The sequence below is a fragment of the Protomyctophum bolini genome (assembly GCF_963924005.1).
Source record: "Protomyctophum bolini genome assembly, chromosome: 1".
NCBI lineage: Eukaryota > Metazoa > Chordata > Actinopteri > Myctophiformes > Myctophidae > Protomyctophum > Protomyctophum bolini.
In genome coordinates, this window is record NC_137862.1 from 22,242,435 (window position 1) to 22,267,868 (window position 25,434).

Below are 25,434 nucleotides of genomic sequence, written 5' to 3' on the forward strand. Positions count from 1 at the left end.
GCAGTCTGTTGTCACCCAGGCGGATGCGGCTACCTCGTCCTCGGCATGAAGAGACCCATATGTGTATCGAAGTTGTATTGCTGACAGCCAAACGGTTCATGAGCTATTAAAGTTAGCATTTTAAATTGAGTGCTATAGCGCCACCCTTTGGCCAATGGTCAATGGGCTTCGCGTCCTCACCGTTTAGTATAGCCCTCTACCATATTGCCAAGTTTCGTGAAAAACGGAATAGCCAGAACTGCTATTTTTGGCGGAAGGAGAAGAGAAAAGAAAAAAATGCAATAAAGTCCCTTCGGCATTGGCCCCTTGATTGATTTAATCCTTTATTAATAGTTTGCAAAAAAAGGCCTACAGCAGTGCGATTATACAATGATGCTATACAAAAAGCCCTAGTCCATTGTGGTCCTATCATCCTATGTATTAAAAGTAACCTAATTATACCGATTAAAAGCAAGTTATAAAGTGATTTAAGTGTTAAAATAAGTTATGTGTTGGACATTTTTGGTGAGACTGAGTGTGTAAAATCATATTTATTATGTGACGTCTATGTCTAAAATTTAATTAGTTTTTTTAAATAATTAAATAATTAAAAACTTCAACTCCCATCAACCAGCGGGCGCCGTTGTCGCCTGGACGATGACGTCACACGTTGTTTACGTTTGTTGCTCAAGCTATAGCTAGTATTAGCTACCTAGTAGTCCGTTAGCTTCAGCTGGGGGTAAATAGATTGTAATATTCATGAGGGCAAATCAAAATAAACTATTGTCTGAAGTGATGCTGGACATTTCAGGTAAAGTCATGAAGTCTGTTTTATGAGGATGTTGTACTATCACAGCAAAATGAAGCTGTATTGTTAGCTAACGGTTGATGTTACCATGCTGTGCTTTGATCCAAAAACATTATGTATATGCTTAAATTATTACATGAAACATGCGCAGTTGTTGTGCAAGGAAATACTAGTAACTGATGCACTAAATATGATTTTATTTCACGGTTCAAAGATCAGCCTAGAAGATAATACCAGCGACACAATATATTAACATCACTGAATGACCTAGCCATGGTTCACATGACGCTCGGATCATGACAGTCATGTTTCAGGGCTATGAATGACCGTGCCATTTTACCGAGTTGTCCTGTGTGCGTGTGCGTGTACTGCACTTTTATTTTGACTAATACTGAAGTAGTTACTTCATTTGTACAGTTTGTAGATATTTAATGATTATTATTACAAAACAAATTATTTAGCCACTTCAGCCCTATGTATACTATTACTTAGGCTATTTGAAAATAGCCTATAGTGACTATAGTAATTTTTCTTTCAGTATTTAAGTATATTTGAATGCAAATACTTTTGTACTTTTATTCAAGTAAATGTTCAATTCTGGACTTTTATTTGTAACTGGGTATTTCTACATTAGGCTTTGGTACTTATACTCAAGTACAAAATGTGAGTAGCCTACTTCCTCCACCACTCAATATTGATTTATTGATGAATTTATTAACAGATTGGAGAATTACAGTACATTTCAAGCACAACTCAATACAAAACTGTTAACTGTGGACGACACTTGTTTGTTTACAATAGGGCCCACCATGTTCAATTCATCATAGCAATTCGAGATGTACAAATAAACTCTTCTATATAGCTAAAAACAGGAAATCAACCAACGACACAAATACATTATGGCCATTCCATTCCACAAGTGTGGCAATGTCCATTGCTTTTCTTAAGACTTAAATTTAGAATTAGCTTACCTTTTATAGAATTTAAGTACTTATGGTGTATATATGTATTGCAGTCAGAACTGCAGCATCACTCCCAATCTTCCGCCGTAGTCTGAAAACCCACCTTTTCAGACTCCATCATGGCCCATAGCACTTACCCCACCCCCTTAGATAGCAATTCTGTAGACTTAGATAGCATTTGATACAGACTTATAGCATGTTATGTAGACAGCATAAGTGCATTGTATGTAGTCATAGCACGTCATAGTACATATGTGTAGCATAGTAGTATAGATGTATAGCTTATATGTATAGTTTCATTATAGATATTCCACTGTTACTTTCTTAGCTTACGCATGTTTCATGATAAATGTCTTTATGTGATGTATTCCCATGCTTTTTTGTTCTTGCTTAATGTAAGTGGATTAAGAGCGTCTGCTAAATGCCTAAATTGTAAATTGTAATTGTATTGTATATTGTCTTTAATATATGTATTGACCAGAGGAAAACGATTTTCTCTTGTGGATAATAAAGACATCTAAATCTAATCTAATGTATATCCTATGAATAGAGGTAAATACTACACATACACAGTAGGATGAATAATTGATCATTGATTTTAAAAAGCTGGAATTTCATCATTTCTATTCATTAGGACTGATTATTGGTAAATTGTCCTATAATTGAACCCAACCAACTTGGTTGGTTTAATTATTGGGAAAGTTATGATTTCGTATGATTCAATCAAAACACTGACTGCTGTTTTATTGGCATCGAAGAAGAATGCACAAACAAATCAATGCCACAGACGATGATGGTTGCATTAATTAAAAACGGATTAAATACTTTAGTTTTTTAAGTTTGTGCTGCTCTTGTTTTGTGTCAGGGATGCTATAGGCAGAAGGCGACATCATCAAATCCCCTAATTGGATGGGGACGTTTTAAAGATTTATCCAAAAAGCCAAAGAGCAGTGAGTGTGAGTAACCATTTATTTTTCCTTACATTTTTGATCCTACGATTTTGTAAGCCATTTTTCAACCGGTGCCAATTGTCTTAATGTCTGTAATCCTCGGCCCTACCCCTACTCTCTCTCTCTCTGCACCCTGGGAAGAGCACCGAACTGAGCTCATGCTTCCTTCAATGCATGAGGAGTGAGCAGACCGCTTCTTATCACCTGATAGGGGAGAGTTTCCCCAGTAGGACCTAGCGTGTTGAAGGAACACGTTATTCCGACCAGTTCCTTTGCCCTCCATCAGGCGCCCCGGCTGACCAGGGGGAGGCAGTAATAAGTATAGAGACTAGGGCCCTCATTTATCAATTGAGTGTAAAATCTGCCACAGATTCGAGTGCAGGTTTCGTAGTACACCCACGTCTTCCTTAATTTCGTTCTGACGTTAATAAATGTGACGGCTGAAATCTATCTGGCACGCCCTATGAAATCAAGCCTTGCCCTCGTTTTTGCGACATGCAATACTGCAATACGACCAAACAACGCATGTTAACCTATAGTTACACAATGAAAAAAGCAAATAAAGTTTCCCCTTGCTGCCCGCCTCACCCCCCCCCCCCCCCCCCTCTCATACACACACACACACAGGCGCACGCACGCACACGCAACTTGCAAGCCCATCTGGTGTGTTATTGTATCTTAAATATATAAAGAACGAACACCTGCATGAATTAAATAAAGGCCTACCCTGTCTGTTTCTCCTCTCACCTCGCTTGCCTTTCTGGTTAGTAAACCACAGCATGCAAGCCGCCTTTGTTTTAAATGGTCGCCCAAACTGTCCACACTTCACACCTAACGGCCGGGGATGACATTTGGCATTCGAGCGACGTAATTAAGCGTCGGGTTTGCGCTCATGCAAAACACTGTTTAAATGGCTTATATGACTTGCAACATTGTTTTTAATTGCGTGATTTTAATTGCTTGCACACTTGGAAACATCCTACCAATTTCATATGCCTTTACAATTTTTTTCTTTTTCACATGTATTATTAGTTTTATACATTTTAAGAGTGAAAACATAATGTTTAGATGCCTGTGACAGCATGTCAGCAGTTCAGACAATGCTGCTCCGCTTGTGTACGACAGAAAAACTGGTGAGGACAAAGCGTACGACAGCTCACGACCAGACGTGACTTTTTCTCCTACTCAAGTTCAATTTCAAGCTTTGGCGGAAATGGTAAATGCCGAAAATGTCGGTAATTTCGGCATGCACCCATATTTTGGCGTACGCACGGTTGATAAATGAGGGCCTAGGTTTACTGCATGTTTCTTGTGACGGTACTAGAGTCAAATTCCAATACCCAAAATCTCGGCCACTCGCTCACTCCCACTCGGTCACTCGGGGTCATTCCAGCGTCACGTGACCCGGAAATGGTTAACGTTCCAATTGTTAAAGTGCTCCATCGAGGAGGAGAGTGGAGCCGAGTGGGCTCTCCGAGACCGCATAGAGCGAGTGTACATCAGGTGCAGGCTCAGTGGGGTATTTTGTCTCCTCGCAGCATATTTCCGCATCACGTGTAGGCCTACTGTACATGTTTTTTTCCTTCTCCAGTGACATAAGTCCGCCTCCTCCACATGTGGCACAGAAAACACTGCTTGAAACCCGATACTATGCACCCCCCCCCCCCCCCATCCACTAGCTGCTGAGTCGCTGACCCAACACACACATGCACGTACTGTGCATGCACACACACTAAAAAGCTTTGCTGTTTGTTGAAGAGACACATTTTCGCTGAATGAATAGAGCTTCAGAATGATAAAGTAGCCTATCTAGCCTACATATGTGAAAGTGAAAGAACCACAACAAGCCACTGGCTTTATTGCGTTGTGTGATATAAGCATAATAAAAGTAGGATATATAAATTAGGCCGGCTATATTGTGCGCACCTCAAAAGCTATAGTTAATTTATCTCTGTGCATGCCTGAATGCACAGACTGCTATGAATGACGGTGACAAAAATGTATTTATTCATATGTGGACTTAACTGAATATGTAAGTCAGAGAGACTATACCTAATTCCTGTTATAGTGTCCGTTATTTGCAATGACTGTCGGAGGAGGGGGGGGGGGTGATTTATACGTGTGCGCATCCTGGCGCTTATTCACTATTTCAGGAATAAATAGCCTTGCCTTGCACATGTTACCAATACATACACATTGGCCTCGGCTCTGTTCGGAGTTCCAGTGATCCAGCTGTGTGACACTGTATTGTTCCACCACTTTTGCTTTGGCAATGTAAACGTATGTTTTCCCATGCCAATAAAGCCCTTTGAATTGAATTGAATTGATACACGTCATTAGTGATCGCGGAATGTGCCGTCGCTTTGAAATGACAGTGTAGTACATTCCGATTCTAGAGGAAAATTCGACCACCACTCTGTCCTCGCATCGAATCCTCTCCTCCTCCTCTCCTCCTCGCTGGGGGCGGAGCCGAGGAGCGAGTGGAGGACGCGAGGGGAGTGAGCGAGTGTGAAAGTTGCGGTATTGGAATTTGGCTTAGGGGTCGGGGACACGGGGAGAACATGACATGAGTAGTAAAATCTGTCTGAATTATTGAAGTGGAGACAGATCACATTTTGTGGCTCTCAAAATCTGGTCCCGGTACCCCAGACTATTGCTGCTTTTCTGCTCTACCCTGTTTGGAGCTGTCATATTGAAGTTGATGATTAATCCTCACACAAATAACGATTTAATGTTTATTGGCACTGAACATGCAACTTTAAATTTGTTTAAATTTGGTTTTTCTTAGCCTGGCCCAGCCTGTGTGCTTTCTGGTCTAGAGGGGTACGAATACAAGAACGCTCGCCACAAAACGCACTCGCCCCTGGTGACCTCAGAACGGTCGCCACCAGGTATTCCTAAATGTAACCTCAGTAAAAACTATGCCTAAACCTAATCTTAACCCTAAATGTAACCTCAGTAAAACTATGTCTAAACCTAATCCTACCCCTAAATGTAACCTCAGTAAAACTATGCCTAATCCTAACCCTAAATGTAACCTCAGTAAAACTATGCCTAAAGCCCTAAACCTAACCTTATTCCTAAAGCCCTAAACCTAACCTTATTCCTAAACTTAACCTCAGTAAAACTATGCCAAAATGTAACGGGTATGTTTTGGGGCGAGCCTTCCTGTTACTGTTGTGTAGTTTAATACTTATTTTTGGTTCTTGAACTTCTTGATAATGATATGAAATGTAAAAACTGTGAAATGACATGTTTCTGTATGCTGTCTGCCTCTGCAGGGCAGATATGGCCACCGAGCTTCATGAGACGATCTCCATGGCCAAACAGGAGAGGCACAAGAACCTGTTCCTTAACTACAGGAACCTGAACAAGTTCCCTGTGGAACTCCTGAAGGATGAGGGATTGCAGTTCCTGGAGAGACTGTACATGAAGAGAAACTCCCTGACAACCCTGGTACTTTAACTTGACTTTGTTTATTTGTTTGTTTGGGACAGTGCACATTAATGAACACAAGACAGGTGTAATGCATTCTCATTAGGGAGCGGACGATAATAAATAGTATCACTAATCATATCGCAGAGATTTAAATTTATTGTGTTGCAATAAACCATCTATACTTGATAAAACGGACCTGTAAAGACTGCATTTAGTATGTTCTTATTTCACTCTACACAAATCAATTTGCCAAAAATAGCTGATCTACATGCTCACAGCGTATTGCAACACATGTTTTTGGCGAAGTGGTTAACAGCAGTGGCAATTTAAGTTTTAAGCATATTTTATCACAATAATATCTTTAATTTTGCCACAATAATCGTGACATTTAATTTTCATCCCATTTCGTAAAAAACCTGAACCTGTCACTGTGAACCATGAATTAAATAGCTCACATGTCATTGGAATGAGTTTGGACGTGCACAGCCTGTGACAACCGCGCACACACGCATAGCTGCATCTCCTCCTCCTGTCCTGTCTGTCTCTGTCACTGTAGTCCGTGACACTGTGACCATGCACGTTTATGACAGTCTATATTAGATAGCCTTCTGCAGTGGCTCAATTATATGAATGCGTAGTCTAAAAGTCATTAACGTGTGGGGTACAGTGGTACTGGTGGTGGTGGCTGGTGGGCTGGCTGGGTTAATACCTATCTCCGATCTCACAAGTCCCGATGGTGGATGCAGTCCCCACTTGCACTGGCTCGGCACATTTGGCATTCGAGTGACGCTAGTCTCCCTCCAATGCCTTTCCTGGCATGAAACTATTCCTACCAATTTAATATGACATGCCTTTTCACATGTATATATGCTATTTATTAGTTTTATACATTTTAGGAGTGAAAACATATGTTTAGATGCCTGTGTCAGCTGGTCAGTCAATGCTGCTTCGCTTTTTTTCCTTTTTTTTTTTTACAAATACAGGTGAGGACAAAGCTTACGACAGCTCCCGACCTGACGTGATATTTGGTCGGGCGCACGCCAAAGTTCAAGTTCATACTGGAATGATAAATGCTGAAAATTGCGGTGATTCCGGCGTACGCCGTGTTGATAAATGAGTGCCTTAGTCTAAAAGTATAAGCATGTCTTATACATTTATTTATCTTTCAACCGCTGTTTCAATTGTCCTTTGAAATATGGAGAATAGTTTCTGCCTGACATATATACTTTATATATCCATACTAGTATTTATATATGATTATGTGATATTATAGCTAAGATAAATACTGAGAATGTTTACTGGGTATTTATGTTAGTAAAATCTCTCTATGTTCTGTCAACTCTTTCTCTAATAGCCGGACAATCTTGCACAGAAACTCCCCAATCTGATTGAACTGTGAGTCTATTCACTGCACAGTCAATGGTCTATCTGTGTATGAAGCACACATTACAAGTGATTGATTGATTCATTGATTGATTGAAATATTTATTAACAGTTTGCAGAATTACAGTACATTTCAAGCACAAACTCAATACAAAGACTGTTAACTATGAGTGGACGACCCAATTAAGCATTACATTTGTTTACAAGATGGTCCACCTTGTTCAATTCATCAAAACATTTAGAGACATACAAATAGACACTTCTAGTTATAGTCAAAGAACAGAACAGGAATTCATCACACATTACACATTGATTATTGATTTACAATGAATGTGTCTATTTGAGTGCTGTAATGTTGAGTGATGGTGATGAAGAAAATGTTAATGTTAGTAGATATAGTAGATAAGTAGATATGAGAAAGACACAGTACAATAGCAAACCGGTTGGCGCACTTTCACTTAATGTCCAGCAGGTGTCACTAGAACACTGTGTTCAGAATCAAAGAATAATAATGTTCAGAATCGGTATATTAATCACGGCACAATAATCTTCATTTGTAGTGAAACGTTCATACAAAAACATGCAGCTCAGTTAAATTCATTTAAAATAATGCACAACGAGGATAATATCAAATAAAGATTATGGGCAAAAAATAAACTAGCATGTAGGGATTCATGTAGAGTGAGCAATGTGGCAAAATATAGTGCACTGCAGACAGTAGAGCACAAACAATAACACACATTGACAGAGATGTACCATATTATACAGGTGTCAGTCAAGTAAGTTGGTACAGACTGAAACCTCTCAACATATTTTGAAGCGTTGACCAATGAATTGAATGTAACCACTACTAATTGTAGTATAATAATAAGAATAGTATAGTAGTAGTAGTAGTAGTAGTAGTATAGGGCAGAAGTACTTCTGGGAACTCAGATTAGGGCGGAAGTGGCTCAGAGGTAGAGTGGCCAGTAGAGCGGCCGGATGTCAACCGCAAGATTCCCAGTTCGATCCCGGGCTCCCCCAGAGTTAGTATTGAACAAGACTCTGAACCCCTAATTGCTCCCGATGTACAGGTTGGTGCCTTGCACGGTTTCCTCCTTCCATAGGTGTATGAATGTGTGTGTGAATGGTTGAATATCTATGTAATGCGCTTTGGATAAAAGCGATATGAATGCACCATTTACCATTTTATTTACTATTTAGTATATATACAGTAATCGCTGTCATTTATAGATTTTCATATTCCAACTTTTATTTATTTATTGAAGGTATCTGCACTCAAACAACATAGCCATGATTCCTGAGGGTGAGTGTGTTATTTATTCTTTTCATCTTTTGTTTATGTTTTAACTTTTTATATACATCATTAAAACATACTATTATCCCATCCCTCCATGGCCACCTACACAAATTAATTATACTCTCTCTTTTTTCCTTTGGCCAAACATACCATCATAGCCTCAGTTAATCTCCGAAAGGAAATGCATAACGTTTTACATCAACAAATCCACACGGACCACACGTATCGCATCATCTTCAACACAAAACACATGTTCAGCGTCTATGATAAAAATAAATCAAAACCATTATACCAAATTACAAAGTCATATTTTTCTATTGGGATAGTTGGCCCTCTTTATTTTTATATTGCTAATAATGTTTCCCTTTAACCTTGTACATTATTTTAACATTGTACAGCTCATCATCTTACATAATTTGAAAGAGTGCATTTTTATTTGACACAGTAAAGACAACAAAACTGCTTCAATGATAATAATAATAAAAAAAAGATGTTAGTCATTTGACACCTGTCTAAAATTGGTATGACTGCGTGTCACGGCGATTTGCCTAATCCACGAAAAATATTTCGATTTTAAGTTCCCAATTCCATGTTCGATCACTTGAACCCCAGCATTCAAATTCTGGGGGAAACCAAACATTTCCAACATTTATGACTGTATGTGGAAGCGAAGTGAAGCAAACGCCCTGTGGGTGTGACTGCTCCATATGTTGTGAATGGAAGTGAAGTGCTAGCGGCTAACAGCCAGTGTTGGCAGATATTGTGAGAAAGAAGCGACTATTATTATACCACATGAGAACCTAGAAACTGAGTACTTCGATCAACAGCCTCACAACACATCGCAATGGGACACGTTGTGAGCTTGTAGATCTGCTATTTTCAAAAAATCTTGAAATAATAATCATCATCATACTATAATTCAGTCAATGTCTGAGTGTGTGTCTGTCTGTGTGTGTGTCTGTCTGTCTGTGTGTCAGAAACATCGCCGTATCTACTCACCGCCTGCACCAATCGCTCCCACTTTTCACACAGGCATTGACCATAATAATATGGAGGTCTTAACGAAGCCCCTTTTCCAATTTAACAACTTATAAATGAACAATGAATTTATTAGTGAATGAAAAATGCGAAAACGCACCCATGGCAAATATCTCACAACGGGTAAGGGCTAGTAATAACAATTTAACATTCTAACAACACAAATCTGGCATGAGGCTCTCCCTGGCATGAAATGTTTTCAGACTAGGGTTTGGGACAAATACATATTAATTTGGGGGTCCATGACATTGAAATATTTGAGAACCACTGATTTACTAATAATAAAAAACAAGGCAAGCCCAAATAAGCTTGTACACTTTTGAAACAAGCCCAAAAATGCAACTACCAATATTTATAAGCAACTTTAGAGAAAGATAAGCTTCAAAGTAGCTTCTAATAAGCAGACATGGCAACACTGCTAACAGCCCTCTGTGGATGTGGTCTCCCCCAGCCATAGGGAACCTGGCCAGGCTACAGTCCTTAGACCTGAGTGACAACGCCCTGCAGGTGATCTGCCCAGAGATTGGTCGGCTGAGGTCGCTGCGGCACCTGAGACTGGCCAATAACCAGCTCCGATCCCTCCCCCCAGGTAACGTACACCTGAGACTGGCCAATTACCAGCTCCGATCCCTCCCCCCAGGTAACGTACACCTGAGACTGGCCAATAACCAGCTCCGATCCTTCCCCCAGGTAACGTACAACAGTTACAATGTATCAATTAATCACAATTATTTTTGTATAATCATCATAATCGATTCCATGTTGAAAGATGTTTATATATTTAAAAAAGGAAATAGCTGATCTACAAACTCACAACGTGTCGCGATGTGATTAATGTTTTTCAAAGTATAAAGTTATTAAATATATCAGTCATTTAGGTTTTTTGTCATATCTGCCCTGTGCAATGGAATTTGGAATTTCTATATGTTCCAAGAATGACAAGAAACACAAATAGTTATTGGTTATCATTATTAATCGTCATGTGAAATGTCATGATGGTGACAGCCCTATTGCTGTTGCAGACGGCTGTACATGTTCTCCATAAACATCTGGTTGTGTCATCATTAACGTGCTCAGAACAGCTCAGTATGTACTGTGGATATTGTAACTAGTGGAGAGCTACGTCTCGTGCACATGCGCGTGAGTGATCACTGATTGAAAATACCCTGTCTATTCTCTCTCTCTCGCTCTCTCGCTCTCTCTACACCCTCTCTCTGCAGAGATAGGTGAGCTGCGTGAGCTGGAGACCCTGGACGTGTCCACTAACCTGCTGATGTCTCTGCCAGAGAGGCTGCACCAGTGTCTGTCCCTGCAGTGTCTGACCGCCGACCGCAACCGCCTCCAACTGCTGCCCAGACAGCTGTGTCAGCTGCACAGCCTCAACGAGCTGTCTATGGCTGCCAACTGTCTCACCGCTCTGCCCTTAGGTCGGTACTGCCTGTCTCACTGCCTCTAGATTAGTAGTACTACCTGTCTCACTTCTCTGCCCTTATAGCTTCTCAATAGCTTCGTGGCATATTAGAACTGCCCGGCTATTTTACTCTTATGGATATGAAGCATTAACTGACGGTGAAACTGTAATGAGTGAAATGACAGTGAACTATCTACTAGATTGGAGGACGTGGGGATGCATGTAGAACTGGACCGGGATGATGGGTGGTGGTGGTGGTGCGTGGTGGTGGGCTGACGTTGAGGAGGGCTGAGGAAGTACATCCTTTTTAGGTGCCGGTGATGTGATTGTCCCATTTGAGGTCGTGACACCTTTCTTTTCCAGGGCGGGTGCGTGGGTGGAGTCATTGACCTTTTCCACAGTTTTGCTAGTTTTGAGTTCCGGTTTTGTTGTTGGATGGAGCACCATGACACCATGTCATCTGCCTCCCTCCTGTACCCGCTGAGTAGAGCATTGGTTCTCATATTGGGGTCCTTGGGTGGGGTGTGGTTGTTCACCTCGTGCCGCACTGCGAGCTTGTCCATCTGCTTGTACATCTGCTATTTTTGAAAATGTTGGAAAAATCTTGAAAATATTATAATATAACATTTTTAATAATTTAGTTTGTAAACATAAATCTTCACTGATACAAAACATTTTCAAATGGAGGTCCTTGGCCAAATTCATATCTATTTGGGGGTCCCCAAGTTTGAACCACCGACATGACTCGACTTTCTGGGTCAGAAATGAACTAAATGCCCAAATAAGAACGCCTGGTTGAAAGTGGTTAAAATCAGGACGAGTGGTTAAAATCGTCTGAGCAATGTCATCAGAAAAGTCAAATAATGGCCAATTTATCAGCCAAGCAGATGCATTGGTCACTCTCTAGTGATCTGGCCAATACTGGTGTTATTGACCAACTTGGGGGGAGTTTGACAAATTGGTCTTTAGTTGTGTCATTCAGTAGCAGACTGCTGGTGTCATGGAGAAATACAAAGTGCAATAAAACATTAAATAAAGAGTTAGGCAGTACTGAGTTTGCCAATTTTTTTTTCATAAAAAATAAATAAATCATGCAGCCTTTAACTTTCCCTCCTATATTTGGAAAATGTAATGGCTAGATATATATTTTTATCCTTTTTATTTTCCCCGGTAATGTTGATGGAGGAGAAAACCAATCGTCCCTCACTGTCTTGTGCCCACTGTTCTGGTAATGGTGACTAATGGTGATCTCTAGGTCATGAGCCTGCTTCTCTAACCTCTAGGTCGCGCCCCCACCCCATGTAGGTCAGAGGTCATAGGTCAACTGTGTCGCTACTGACACTCATCAATAGCAGTTCAGTAGCAGTGAAGCTGTCAGTTTGATTGGTGGACATATGGATGCAGCTGACCGGTGGTTCGCTGGATGGAGTGAAACAGATTGATGTCACTGTCCTCTAGTCTAGATTCTAGAACAACAAACGTTTCTTGCCGTGACCACCCAAAATAATCCTATTTGAATTGGGGACGCCCCACCCTGACACTGACGGGCACCCTGACGCCCCACCCTGACAGGCACTTGGAAGTGTAGGAGTTGTCTCTGTGAGTCTGTGCCAAACATAGATCTACAACCTCACAACGAGCTTGTAGAATGTAGATTGTCTATTTTTGCGGGATGTTTCATGTTTGCCTATTTTATGCACAAAATAGGCAGCATTCTATGGAAGCATGGTGCGCAGGAAAAATAGCTGATCTACAAGGAGCTTGTAGATGCCCTCTCAACTATAGTTATACAAACATATGTGTGCGTGTGCATACATCCTGAGGGGGATGTCCTCTCAACTATAGTAAGGGGGATGGGCACGATGTGGAAGTGGGTGGTGAGGTGGTGAGGTGGTTACCGTGGTTACGTAGCAGGTGCCAGGAGACCCCCATGCTGAGAGGCGCTCAGAGAGAGAGGCCTGAGGACATCGTCGCTGTTGGGCAGAAACCTCTTATCTCCATATTCTATAACCTTTTGTAAATCAATGCCGTACTTGACTACTTGATCAAACTACAGTGTCACGCAAGCATCAAAAGTAGCAGATCCACAAGCTTGGTTTCGAGCTTGTAGATCTGCTACTTTTGCTACATTTGAATCCTGAAAAGTAACAAACGGATTATGAGTTTTCCACCCGGCAGACAAAGACGATAATGCTGTACAGTACGCCCAACTGGAAGCATAATGAACCCATCATGTTAATAGGGCTGTGGGGAGCGTACTGTAACACGGGGGTTATGGGAGTCATCTGTGTGTGTTTGCACTTCACGCACACGCAGTCCCTGCTTTGGTTGATCCGTCTTCAAAGGCTTTCTCTCGCTCACTGTCGGTTGATAATTGCTACAGGGGCTTTCCACGCAGAGTTTAGTCAGAGGACAGAATAAGTCCATAGCATATCATGTACAGTAACGGTATATATATCTGCTGCTACGCTCAGTCGCTCACGCACCTTTTTTGTCTTGCCTAGTTAATGAATTGAATACACTAGCCCTTACCGCGTGTGTGTGTGCGTGTGTGTGTGCGTGTGTGTTTCAGACCTGGGTCGGTCCAGAGAGCTGCAGTTTGTTTTTGTTGACAACAACGTCCATCTGAAAGGCCTTCCCTCCTACCTGTACAACAAGGTCATCGGCTGCAGCGGGTACAACTCACTTATCTCAGTATCATATTACTTGTATGCAGTTAGTATATCGTTGCTGTCGGGCAGAAACCTCCTATCTTCATGTTTTTGTGTTTGTTTTTTCGTAAAATTAGCGGCCTACTGGATCACACTACAGTATCCCACAGAAGTATCAAAAGTAGCAGATCTGCAAGCTCAAATCGTAAGACATTTTGAGCTGGTAGATTTGCTACTTCTGCTGTTTTTTTTAATCCTGAAAAGTAACAGTTGAGTGATGTGAGGTTTCCACCTGAACAGAGACAATTTTATCAATTTCAAATTAATTAATTCTATCTTGATTTAGAACGACTGTGACTATAATAGAATTAGGAGTAGATAGCTGGTAAAATGGTGAGGAGATTTGTCCAGTGTAAGTGGCCAGAGTCAGGGTTATTAGTAGGGATGTATCGGCCACATATCAGTATGGGGCCATATTTGCCGTTATCGGTCAATATCTGTATCGGCAAATAAAACTGACATTAACCGATGGCAGTAGCTGATATTTATTTATTGTTGATAAGCATACATTTTGCGTTGGCTATGTTGGTGTGTTGTATTTCTTTTATTGAAGATGTATTTGTTTCCCTGGCACAAAAGGACAATCAACACATGACATAACAAAGGACATAAAGTTCTACCAGATCTCTTCTCCAGTGGTTATCTCCTATTTAGTCATCGTAGCTTAGTTTTTATTTAGTTTTTGTCAGTGAAAAATGGTAGTCGACAAACATTAACAAAATTAACACGTGTGTGTGTGTGTGTGTGCGTGTGTATAGGTGTGGTATGTCGCCGCAGCAGTCGATCAGCCAGTCTCTGTGTCTGTTCGTGGGGGAGGTGGCGGTACCGCTGCCCGGCGAGGTCAAAGCCATCGGGCTGGAGTCGGACCGCGTGGTCCCACTGGAGGAGCTGGCAATGAGGACACTGCACTGCTCATACCAAAACAACCCCAACGGTAACTCCATCTGTGGCACTGGTTCCCAAACACTGGGTCGGGACCCATTTGTGCGCCGCAGAAACATTTTTATGGGACCCTTATTTTTTGTTTAGTTTTAAATTATTATTTAAAAACGTTTAGAACAAAAAAAACAAGCAATTTCATGAATTTACAAACTTCAAATACGTTTTCTGTAATTTTAGGAAGAAATAAAAGAAAGTCTAAGACATTAGAAAACAATTGTTTAAGAAGTAGTGAAAATAATCCATCTACAAGCTCAGAACAAAAGCCCCAACCTTCCTGAATAACCTGGAAAGGAAACAAGCACCGTAGAGTGAGAGCGGACGGGTGGCATTCCTTAGGTGTGCTACAACACTAGATGTCTCTAAAGGAATTAATGTTTGTGTTGGCACTGTTTGCACCTAATTATCATCACCTATTAGCGCCCCTCACTTCACAAAGGTGTGATTTCTTCCTACCTTTTAACTTAAGTAGCCACAGAATATGTATGTCCACTACGATCGATCACCCGACCGTTGATAACTACAGTTCCTTTCACTGTTCGAGACCCCCGTGGTTCCTTGAGGGGGTTCCGGAGGGTCCCCAGCAAAATGAGGTCGGAACCTCACTTGAGTCCTATTTAAAAAATAGTGAAAAAAGCTGATCTTCAAGCTCACAACACGTCACGAACGATGTGACATGACACGATGCACTGCCAATATGACAGTGGTTAACAGTGAGAAGGTCCAATCCAATGAGCGAATGTATGTAATGATATTCACATCATGGGATTCTGTTCACATCATGGGATTCAGTCTCCCAACTCACAGCATATAAATCTGTATTTAATCTAACAACTAAGATCTTTTATGGGGGAGGGGGGGGGGTCTGGCATCAATTTATTTCAACTAGGGGGCTTAATACTGTACTGTACTGTACTGTACTGTGTTTCAATTGGAGGGTCTTTGACATGAACATGTTTTAGAGCCACTGATCGATGACAGTGGATTTAAAACAGGATGCCTGGGGATTTCTGTGACAACCACACACTATTTCTGGAGAAACAAAATGGAAAAGAAAAGTGGAGTGGAGATGATCTCGTCTTCAAACGGGATGTTTTTCATTTTCATTTTTAATTTAGCTGAATATTAGGGTGTAATGTTTTTTCAATTGGAGTCCTTAGAAGACAGCAACTCAAAAAGTGTTTTCAATGATAACCGACTGACTTCGACAGCATGCACACGACACCGCCACACACACACACACACACACACACACACACACACACACACACACACACACACACACACACACAGACAGCAGGGCCTGTTGAACAGATGGTAGATGTAACTGGTACATAATGAGGTGTCAGCCGTCTAAACAGCAAAACACACTACGTTTCTGGCAAATTGCTTAAAACTCATCCACCAGCAATGACTCATTCATTGGATGGGGAAACAAGAATCGTTCATATCTCCTTCCAGACCTTTGATCTACCTTTCAGCTCAACTCAAAGTCAACCTGTTTTGTTTTATTTTTTAGAGCAGGTTTCAGGCACAGCGAAATGCAGACAAAAGTGCTCAAGTGCAATGTGAGCGGTGACCAAGGTGCGGTAGGGAATTGAAACTGGTGATGTCTCGGAGTCTTACAGCACTCTAATACTGATACACACGAGCACCTGCTATTAGAGAGATGAATGCCCAGTGAACAGGATAGACACACACACACATGCATGTTTATATTACTAAACTTGTGAGGACTTCAACATGTTAGAGCGGTGATTTTATGAATACTATTATGCAACCAAAGAAAATTGCCATTTTTAAACATAAGCCTAAAGCCAAAAAAGTTGATAATTTTTCATTGGTGTGCGACACTGCCTGGAACGCAGCTATGAATTAGGCATAATTCCAACCCTATTTTCTAAATGCTCAATCCTAACTTTAACCACAAACTTAATCCTTTTGTGTAATAGTTAACATATCTGCAAACTATCTTTTTTGTAATGTAAAACAACCATTTTTCTTGTAAGGACCAAAAATATGGTCTTCACATTGTCTGATGTCTCAAATTCTACCTTACTTGTGGGGAAATTTGGTCGTACCATTAAATAATTATACAGACGTATGCACACACATGCACATATGCTCATATTCTTTCCCAGTCTCTCTTTCTCTCTGTCACTCAGTCACACTCACTCACTCACTCACTCGACACAAAGACAGCAGGAGTTTGTGAAAAACTGCTTAAAGACTGGAGACCACAGCAATGAATGACTCACTAACTGGATGAAGAAACCAGGGCAGGTCTTTGATGTTACAGTTAGCTTTCAAGTCAACGCCAGGTCAGGCCTTTTATTTGTATTACACATGTCATATGCAGGCCAACCGTACAGCTATTCTCTTCAAATGGCATCCACGCCAATACAGTGGTGAAAACTGTATGTGCACTGCACACACATATACCCAACAAATGAAGGGAAAATATTCAGGGTTCGCTTGAACCCATTAAGATCTGAGGTCGATTCTACAAATGCAGTAGTAATTGTACTTTGGAGTTGGACATACTGTATAAGGTTTCTCCCCAACAGTGACAATTTGCTCACTCATAAACACACAATGTACTGCACACATTCAGTCATTCACACACACACACACACACACACACACACACACACACGTTTTTCTTACTATGCTTGTGAGGACATCAACATTTTAGGATGGCGATTTTATGAATGGCATTCCATTACAATTCCCTGCCATTTCTAACCGTAAGCCTAAAGGTGTAAAAATTGCAGATATTTGGTTCAGGGTTGATTGCAGGTGGTCTCAAAATCATGAAAGGAAAACTGGCAGAAAAATACTTGTTTAAGGAAGACTCCTTAGGCATTGACTAAGAAAATATATTTTCATAAAGTGTTCTGTGCTCAAAGTGAAAGAAATCTGCAAATGTTTCGGTCATAGCATACTGTAGGACCTCCGTCAGTGTATACTATACTTGGGCTGTCCTCAGAAATATAGTAATACAAACACACACGGACACATGGGCCACGGCTGCTCCACACATACGCACAAACACACATAAATGCTAGTGATGTGTTACTCAGCTGAACCCTGTATGATGACCTCCTGTAACCACTGGCCCGACTCACCCACTGACTGGAAGCACTCAGGACTTGGACAACATCCCTGCCTTCCTTCCCTACCATCTGTCTGTCTGTTCCTTCTCCTGGCCTCTGCCAGAGTACACTTTAATGCAATCTCTCAAGGTTGGATGTCAAATCTACAGTACAGGCAGGGCTGTCACGATGACATTTAACTTGACAATGAATTGTCATACAAGTAATTCACAGTTAATGATTTAATTGTGTTTTTGTCATTTGACATTGGAACTTAAGGCATACATTTTTTATTTCTGTTTGCCTTTTAGGTTTCGTATTCGTAAACTAAAACCTCACAGGGAGAATGTGACAATTTACAAACAACTTGAACATAATTTTATGCTTCATACTATACTTAAAAAAAACAGTAGTAGCTCTCAGTTTTCTGAAAAAGATATGTTTCTATGTCAGTGGTTCTTCGATTTAAAAAAAATAGCAGATCTACAAGCTCATAGGGCGACACTCGGTGGCTCGCTATGAGCTTGTAGATCTGCTATTTTTTTTGTAATAGCTAAAGCATTACATAATGCAACACCAAAAGGGGTTCCCGCCCAAAATGGGTTAAGGTCAATTTTGAACCAATGAAAAAATATTAACAAGAGATTTTGGACATACAGTACAAAGCTTTCCACCCAACATGGACGATAGTGAGGAGTGCTGGCTTCAACATAACATCTGCTGGTGAAGACTCACTGCTTCAGACCACAGGAATTCTTGTTAACTGTCTGTTGTCTGTCTCTTTGCAGTAATTGTATCACAAGCAGGCGTGTGCGCTCGTGCGCGCACGCACACACACACACACACACACACACAAAGGGCTAATTTAAGAACATGGCATGGCTGGACTCGGTCAGGGCTGTTCGCGGAAAAGCACTTCATTGACCAATGCGTCGACCATCAAAATGGCCACCATATTGAACGTTGGGACAATTGTGTCATTGTGTGTGTTTTTCCATTTAACCACGTCCCAGACTCTTCTCCCTTCTGGCTCCCCAACTGTGGAACCAACTCCCCATTGCAGTTAGAACTACAGACTCGCTTCCGATCTTCTTCAGCAATCTCAACTGAATACTTGTAGCACTCGACCTAGCACTTGCCCTAGCCCTGATGACCTTGCAGGCTTATGCAAAGGTTAAAATGTAATTTTAGATAGCATGTTATGTAGACAGATGCCAGGTTATTTTCATTATTATTATTATTTTTTCATACTTTATTTTGATTTTTGGTCAAATACAAGACACTACACGAAAATACAAGATATCAAATGACAGAAAAGTAAGATTAACGCTACATACAATGATACAAGACACACACACACACACACACACACACACACACACACAAACACAGAAAAATCAAGGGTACACATGGGTGGGATGGATGACTATCAGAAAGCAGGATGGTCATGATTCCAATAGTGAAAGATGCACCATAGCAGCCAGATATACAGAACATAATACTCAACTATATTGTCAAGCACTGCTAGGAATGGCATCCATATTTTTTTTAACTTGTGTATTCTGTCTGTCATGACGGATTTGTTCCAGCTTAGCAATGGAGAGCATGTCGTATGTTTGAGACTTCCAGTTTCAGTATACGCCCGGTTCATTTGTTGACCTTGCGTCCTATAGTTTGACTTGTTTCAATGTACAGGTTATTCATGTTTTGATATTCTAGTGTTTTGATCTTGGTTTACCTGTGATCCTAGATTACAATTTCTATGCATTTCTGATTTATTACATTTACATGTAATAATTACATGTTTACCTTGCTTACTGTAATTCGCTCTGGATTGAGCGTCTGCTAAATGCCTACATTGTAAATTGTAAGCATGTTGTCTTTGTGTCATCAGGGCTGAAGCTGCTGCCTCCCATCATGCTGCCCAAGAGTCTGTTTGACCTGTTGCTGTGTCCTCTGGGGCACTGCCATCGCTGCAGCCAGGCCATGTTCACCATCGTCTACCCCAAACTCTTCCCCCTGAGGGAGACCGCCCTGGCGGGCGTGCATCGCAGGTGAGTAACATGTACAGCTAAATTACCGGCAATACCCCACCCAGCATTCCTATGCTGGGTGGGGGGAAAGTTAACCAAGAAAAATAGATCTAAAACCTCTGTGAGTTTGTACAGTAGATCGGCTATTCTTGGCGAAGAGACTTGGCGTAGAGTGTACCAGCGTACCAAGTACAGTTGCACTGTAACCACTTACGGCCGGGTGCCCCATCGGTCTATCCTTGACTGACCCCTCCTTTTTTACCCCTCTAAGCCTCTGTTCGCTGAAAACAACTGCCCGACACGTAGATTTGCTATTTTGGGTGAATGTTCACCTATTCACCACAATATAATTACATGCCACCCCGTTGCCATCGCACTTTTTCAAAGGAAAATGCCAACATGGGCGCCGTGTGAGTATGGTATATTATGGCATGACGCCCCAAAATGTGGACGCTAGGGTTCAAGAAGCCTCAGAGACCCAGGTGATTTTGTTTCAAAAGGGGGGAAAAAAGCCTGGGGGAACGACCCAGGAAATGTGGCATAGGAGTGGGAGTGAACCTTGTGTTTCCCTAACCAATAACAGTGCACTAGGGCGTCGCTCCAAATCCAGTGACATCAGTGTTCTCAGCTGTGTTGCACCGGGGATGGGAGGCGGACACATAGGTTGGTGAACCAATAGGGAGCCGACGTCCGTTTCCAGCGCTAGTTTGATCCACCCCTCTTTGCCAAGAAAAGCTTGGGTACTTTCAGGCTAGGGTTCAAGTGCATAACCACCCATCGGTGGGAGCAAGGTTTCACAAGCCTCTTTTACACAGCCTGTTCAAGGCCTCACTGCTCTGTGTAGAAGCTGCAGACAGACACAGAATGGACATTGTTTTTCAGTTGGAGGCTGCTTCTCCACGTTTAGTCATGATTCTGGGGACAGAACGAAGACCTGTGTGGTGGGTTAGGGTTAGGCATTTAGGGTGTTTGGAGGCATTTTTCAGGCGAGCGCCATGGCGCTTTCAGCCCAGAAAACAAAACATCTTGGTGGACACAGGCCACTTGAGCAGCAGTGTCTGATTGATTATTTTTTAGGGATACCTGTAGACACATGATGACACACACACCTACATAACCTCACACACACTGCTGTACCAAGCTCTCTTTCTTTCCCTCCCTCCCTCCCTCTATCTCTCTTTCTCTCCCCCCTCCCTCTCTCTCTCTGGCAGGAACACTGTGAATTTTGTGGCCTACTGCTGCTCCAGTCACTGCCTACGGACCTTTGACCTCCAAGGATGACACAGCCTTCTCTTCTCAGCTCCTCCACCTCCTCCATCATGTTCCTGACCGCTTCTCCAGAACAACCCTGACAGATGAAGGCTTGTTGGGAGTCCTGCAGGTTCTGAGAGCAGTTAGATCTGTTGTGGTTCTTCTTGGTTCCAGTACGGTTGGGACTGTGGAGCCTGATTGACGGGATTTGAAGCCACTAATTAGTGGATGTGCTTTTTTAACCTTTATTTATCCAGGGGTAAGTGGACAGAGTGCAACACCCTGCTTTAAACTTCTACCACATTCTTTCTACTGTTGTTGACCACAGAGCAGCTCCACTGGGGGGAAAGAAACTGCAGGTTAAGTGCCTTGCTCAAAGGCATCTCGGAAGGTACTGTAGATTTCCCCCAAACCAATGTTGGCCATGACCCTAAAAGTGGGACGGATAGATGGTCCTAAAGGGCTGATGAAGATCACCTTTAATTAATTAATGAAGATTGTGTTATTTCATATTTGGAGTGGCATAGAGAGTTTATAGTCTCAAAACCCAGAAACAAGTTAGCATTTTGTACTTCCTGGTTCTCTCTCAAGTCTGAGTTTTTTTTCATGAGTTTTGGCTAACTTTGTACTTCTGGTGATTGCATTTAAGCAAAAAAATAATAATCCTAAAACGTGTGTTAATTTATTTGTCAAGATTATTTTATGGAACAAAATGTGTAAGATTCTTATTTTTGACTGTAATCAAAAATCCAATAAACAACCCTAACCCTTTTTCTCAAGAGAACGAGGAAGGTGATAACAATGGGCTCTATGCACACAGAATAACTCGTCCTACTTCCGGGCAAGGAAAATTACGAGGAAAGGTTGCTGACATCATTTTCTCTACCCTGCAATTCCAGCCGGTAGATTCGTCACGCTGGGTGGCAAACTGCTGCCAAAACTCGGGTGGAATACATTGGAGTCAAAACATTATTTCTTCTTTTTTTAAAGTTTTTTTTGGGGGGCTTTTTATGCCTTTTATTGATGGGAAACAGTAGTCAGACAGGAAAGGGGGAGAGACCCGCGGCACGCCGTCCGGCTGGTTTGGCAGCCGGTGGAGCTACGTTTGAGCTAACCGTCCGGCAAAACATTATTTCTGACATATAGACATATTACACATTATTGTCTGCTGTGTATAGAGGTATCTAAAGACCTAAGAAGTATGTTTCTGAACGTGCCAAGTACCACAAGACTGTCCATAATTTCCTGTCTGGCAACCAAATCTCGCAATACCTCCGAGACGGATGTTTAGATGCCTCAATAAAATGATGTACTGCGCACATTGAAAAGCAAGTAAAAATATATGATATGTCTTCTTTTATATTCCTGAAGCGACAAGGGTCGCAATCGTTCATAAATAGTGTTTTTTCATGAGCTTGTCCAGCCGGCTCCATTCACTGCCATGTATTTCATCGAACTTCCGGTGGGAGGTTTGCCACCCATGAGCGTCATGGTGCATCCCTGGCGTCGAGTCACGTGACCTTCCTTTCGTTAGCTTCCTTGCTTCCGGGCCCCTTCCCTACTTATTTCACAGGTGTTATCGATGATACTAATGAAGGCTGTTCCATTTAAGGCCTATTCATACTACAGTTTTTGGTGATAAGGTGACCACCGAAAACTACAACATGGTGTCACTGAGCCACGGTGATAAGCGACTCACTGCTCACCCCAACACATCTCTCTGTTTTTACTAACCCCCTGTTTTGATGGTCACCTTATCACCTATAACTGGAGTATGAATATGCCTTTAGTGTACAGTGGTTCTCAAACTTTTAAATTTCAAGGACCCCCATAACTCTGAGAGTGTACAAATGGAACCAAATGGACCCCATGGGTCTATTTGTTCCATTTGTACACTCTCTGAGTCCGGAATTGCATTATTTGTCAATGGGACCCGGCAACTACTGGCGTTAGAGGCGATAGCAGGCGAACAGGCAATGGTCGAAAAGTGGGCGGAGGAATGTCGGCCGAAAAGATCCAAATAATTCATCTTTTGGGCGACGTCGCCCAGCGATAGCCAATAGAATTCAAGCAACGCTCGCCGTTGGTCTCTCGCTGTTAAAATGTACTGTTACACGTCCTTTTGGAACGCACTCAAGGACACTTCAAGACACCCACTGATGTAGCAGAGTGTGTAGCAACATGCACAGTAGCAGCACCCTGACTCTGTTTGACCAGAATGGAACAGAGCCTTCATTAGTATCATCTGTAACACCTAGGAAGTAGGGAAGGGGCCCGGAAATAGGAAAAGTTATTCTGTGTGCACTGTGCATAGAGCCTATTTCCCTGAATGCAGTTGCACCACCTCATACCACCTCAAGTTCAAACATAGCCTAGTTCTAGTGGTGCAACTTCCCACTGCTTCCGACTACAGAAATACATCATCCCTGGATCACTCCATATATATATATATATATATTGGACCTATACTGTATACAGTATTAGTGGTCCTCAAAGTGGGGTCCAGGGAGCCTCTGGGTTCCAAATGGACCCTTATGCTCCGTGTGAACATTACTGTCACTTTAAATGACTTGATGACATATGTATCAGTATTACAGCCATATGCAGCATTACTCTGTTCACAGACAGACATTTGACAAATGAAGAAATTAAAAACCTCTAGTTTGACTTTAAATCATTTTGGGGATAATATATTTGGTGTGGGTAATATCGATCTAATACCGATATAGACCAAAAAACATTGTGTGGGATTTTTGTGTTTTTTTGTGTACGCCTTATTTTATATGTAATCGATATTATTGCCACAATAATATTGTCACAATATCGATTTGGAGTTATTTGGTAAAGAATATTGTGATAATTGATTTTGTCCTTTACGTCTCACCAGATCAGTGGTACTCAAAGTGGGGTCCTCAGCAATTTACCGTAGTTAATACAACATCACAATCTTTTATCCATGTATATGTTGGCTATTCAAAAATAGCAGATCTACTAGTTCACTAGTGTCAATTCGTGCCACGTTGCGAGCTTGTACATCTGGCTATTTTTGAAAAATATCAAAAATGTTTGATAGATTTTTTCAGATGCCCATAGATGACGCAGTGCAGACCATTGGCCATGGTCATCTGATACCTACAGTACATATGTGGGGTTCATTTAGTTGACTATGTTGACGGCTCAAAACATATTTCCAGGACCTGTTCTGTCCAATAAAAGCCAGAAAGCAAACTCTGCCTGAGAAAAATCACTAGAATGAAAAAAGTTTTATCAAGAAAAATATAATTAGCTTGTTGATACAGTTGACGATAAGTTACCTATTAATTGTCCTACAAATAATTGTTTTGGGAATTTAACATTGGGAACATAGCTTCGTAATAAAATATATGCACAGGGAAGATATGACAAATAATGAAATTACTGACATTTAATACTTTTATACTTTCAACAAAATGTATGAAGATTTTCAACACAGAAACGATTGACAAATTTGCCACATAATTGTGACAAGCCTATTCATGGATGTAATGTTTTTGATATTGAAGAAACAAACAAGTGCCGAAGTCCTGACGTCACTCGCTCATCCCCTGGTTTGTGTAAGTAAAACCAGGGTCATCTTAAAATCTCGGGGAGGTGTTTGATACAGTCTGATTCTAGTGAAATTGTAACTAATTCGGAACATTAGCGTATTCTCACAGTCAGTTGATTCTTTATCATGAGTGAAGTGTATATCGTATGGTTAAAGGATTTTGATGTTGAATTATCATTTTGCTGGGGACCCCCTATATGTACAGTATGATTGTAAAAGGTGCACTCTGTTTCACCAACGAAGGTGAGCCGCCTGAAGGTGACTTTGAGCGAGTCTCCGTGTTGAGCGTTGCGAAGTCATTCAGTCGACTCAGTGCCGTCCAAGTTTTGAACCAATAGAGGCAGAATGGTAAATCCCTCAGTTAGCCTGTGTGGTCCCACGGAGGCTTGTTAAGGAGTTAATTTCTTCACTGACCTGAACATGGTCTGTGTGTAATATGTGCAGTTAATTACAGTATGTCCGTGTTACTGCTGCTTTGTTCAACACTTTGAGTGTTTGGTTTTCATTTGAATGTCTTTGCTTTTGGCAATAAACATTCACTGATGTTTAA

The 25,434-nt window shown here is 41.4% G+C and overlaps 1 protein-coding gene across 3 annotated transcripts; it reads left to right on the top strand.

Moving 5' to 3' along the window:
- The first annotated feature begins 649 nt into the window (after nt 1–649).
- On the top strand, nt 650–25,434 carry lrrc28 (leucine rich repeat containing 28). Of its 3 annotated transcripts, none has more exons than XM_080756411.1 (12): nt 650–790; nt 2,615–2,705; nt 5,488–5,590; nt 5,981–6,155; nt 7,492–7,532; nt 8,789–8,826; nt 10,310–10,447; nt 11,079–11,285; nt 13,842–13,944; nt 14,739–14,914; nt 19,909–20,068; nt 21,259–25,434. In XM_080756411.1, the coding sequence occupies exons 4-12, from the start codon at nt 5,988–5,990 to the stop codon at nt 21,326–21,328; spliced, it is 1,101 nt and encodes a 366-aa protein (XP_080612537.1). In that variant the 5' UTR covers nt 650–790; nt 2,615–2,705; nt 5,488–5,590; nt 5,981–5,987; the 3' UTR covers nt 21,329–25,434. The 3 variants fall into 3 exon arrangements, with proteins under 3 accessions (XP_080612537.1, XP_080612538.1, XP_080612539.1); XM_080756412.1 differs by having other exon boundaries at nt 5,986–6,155; XM_080756413.1 differs by lacking the exon at nt 5,488–5,590.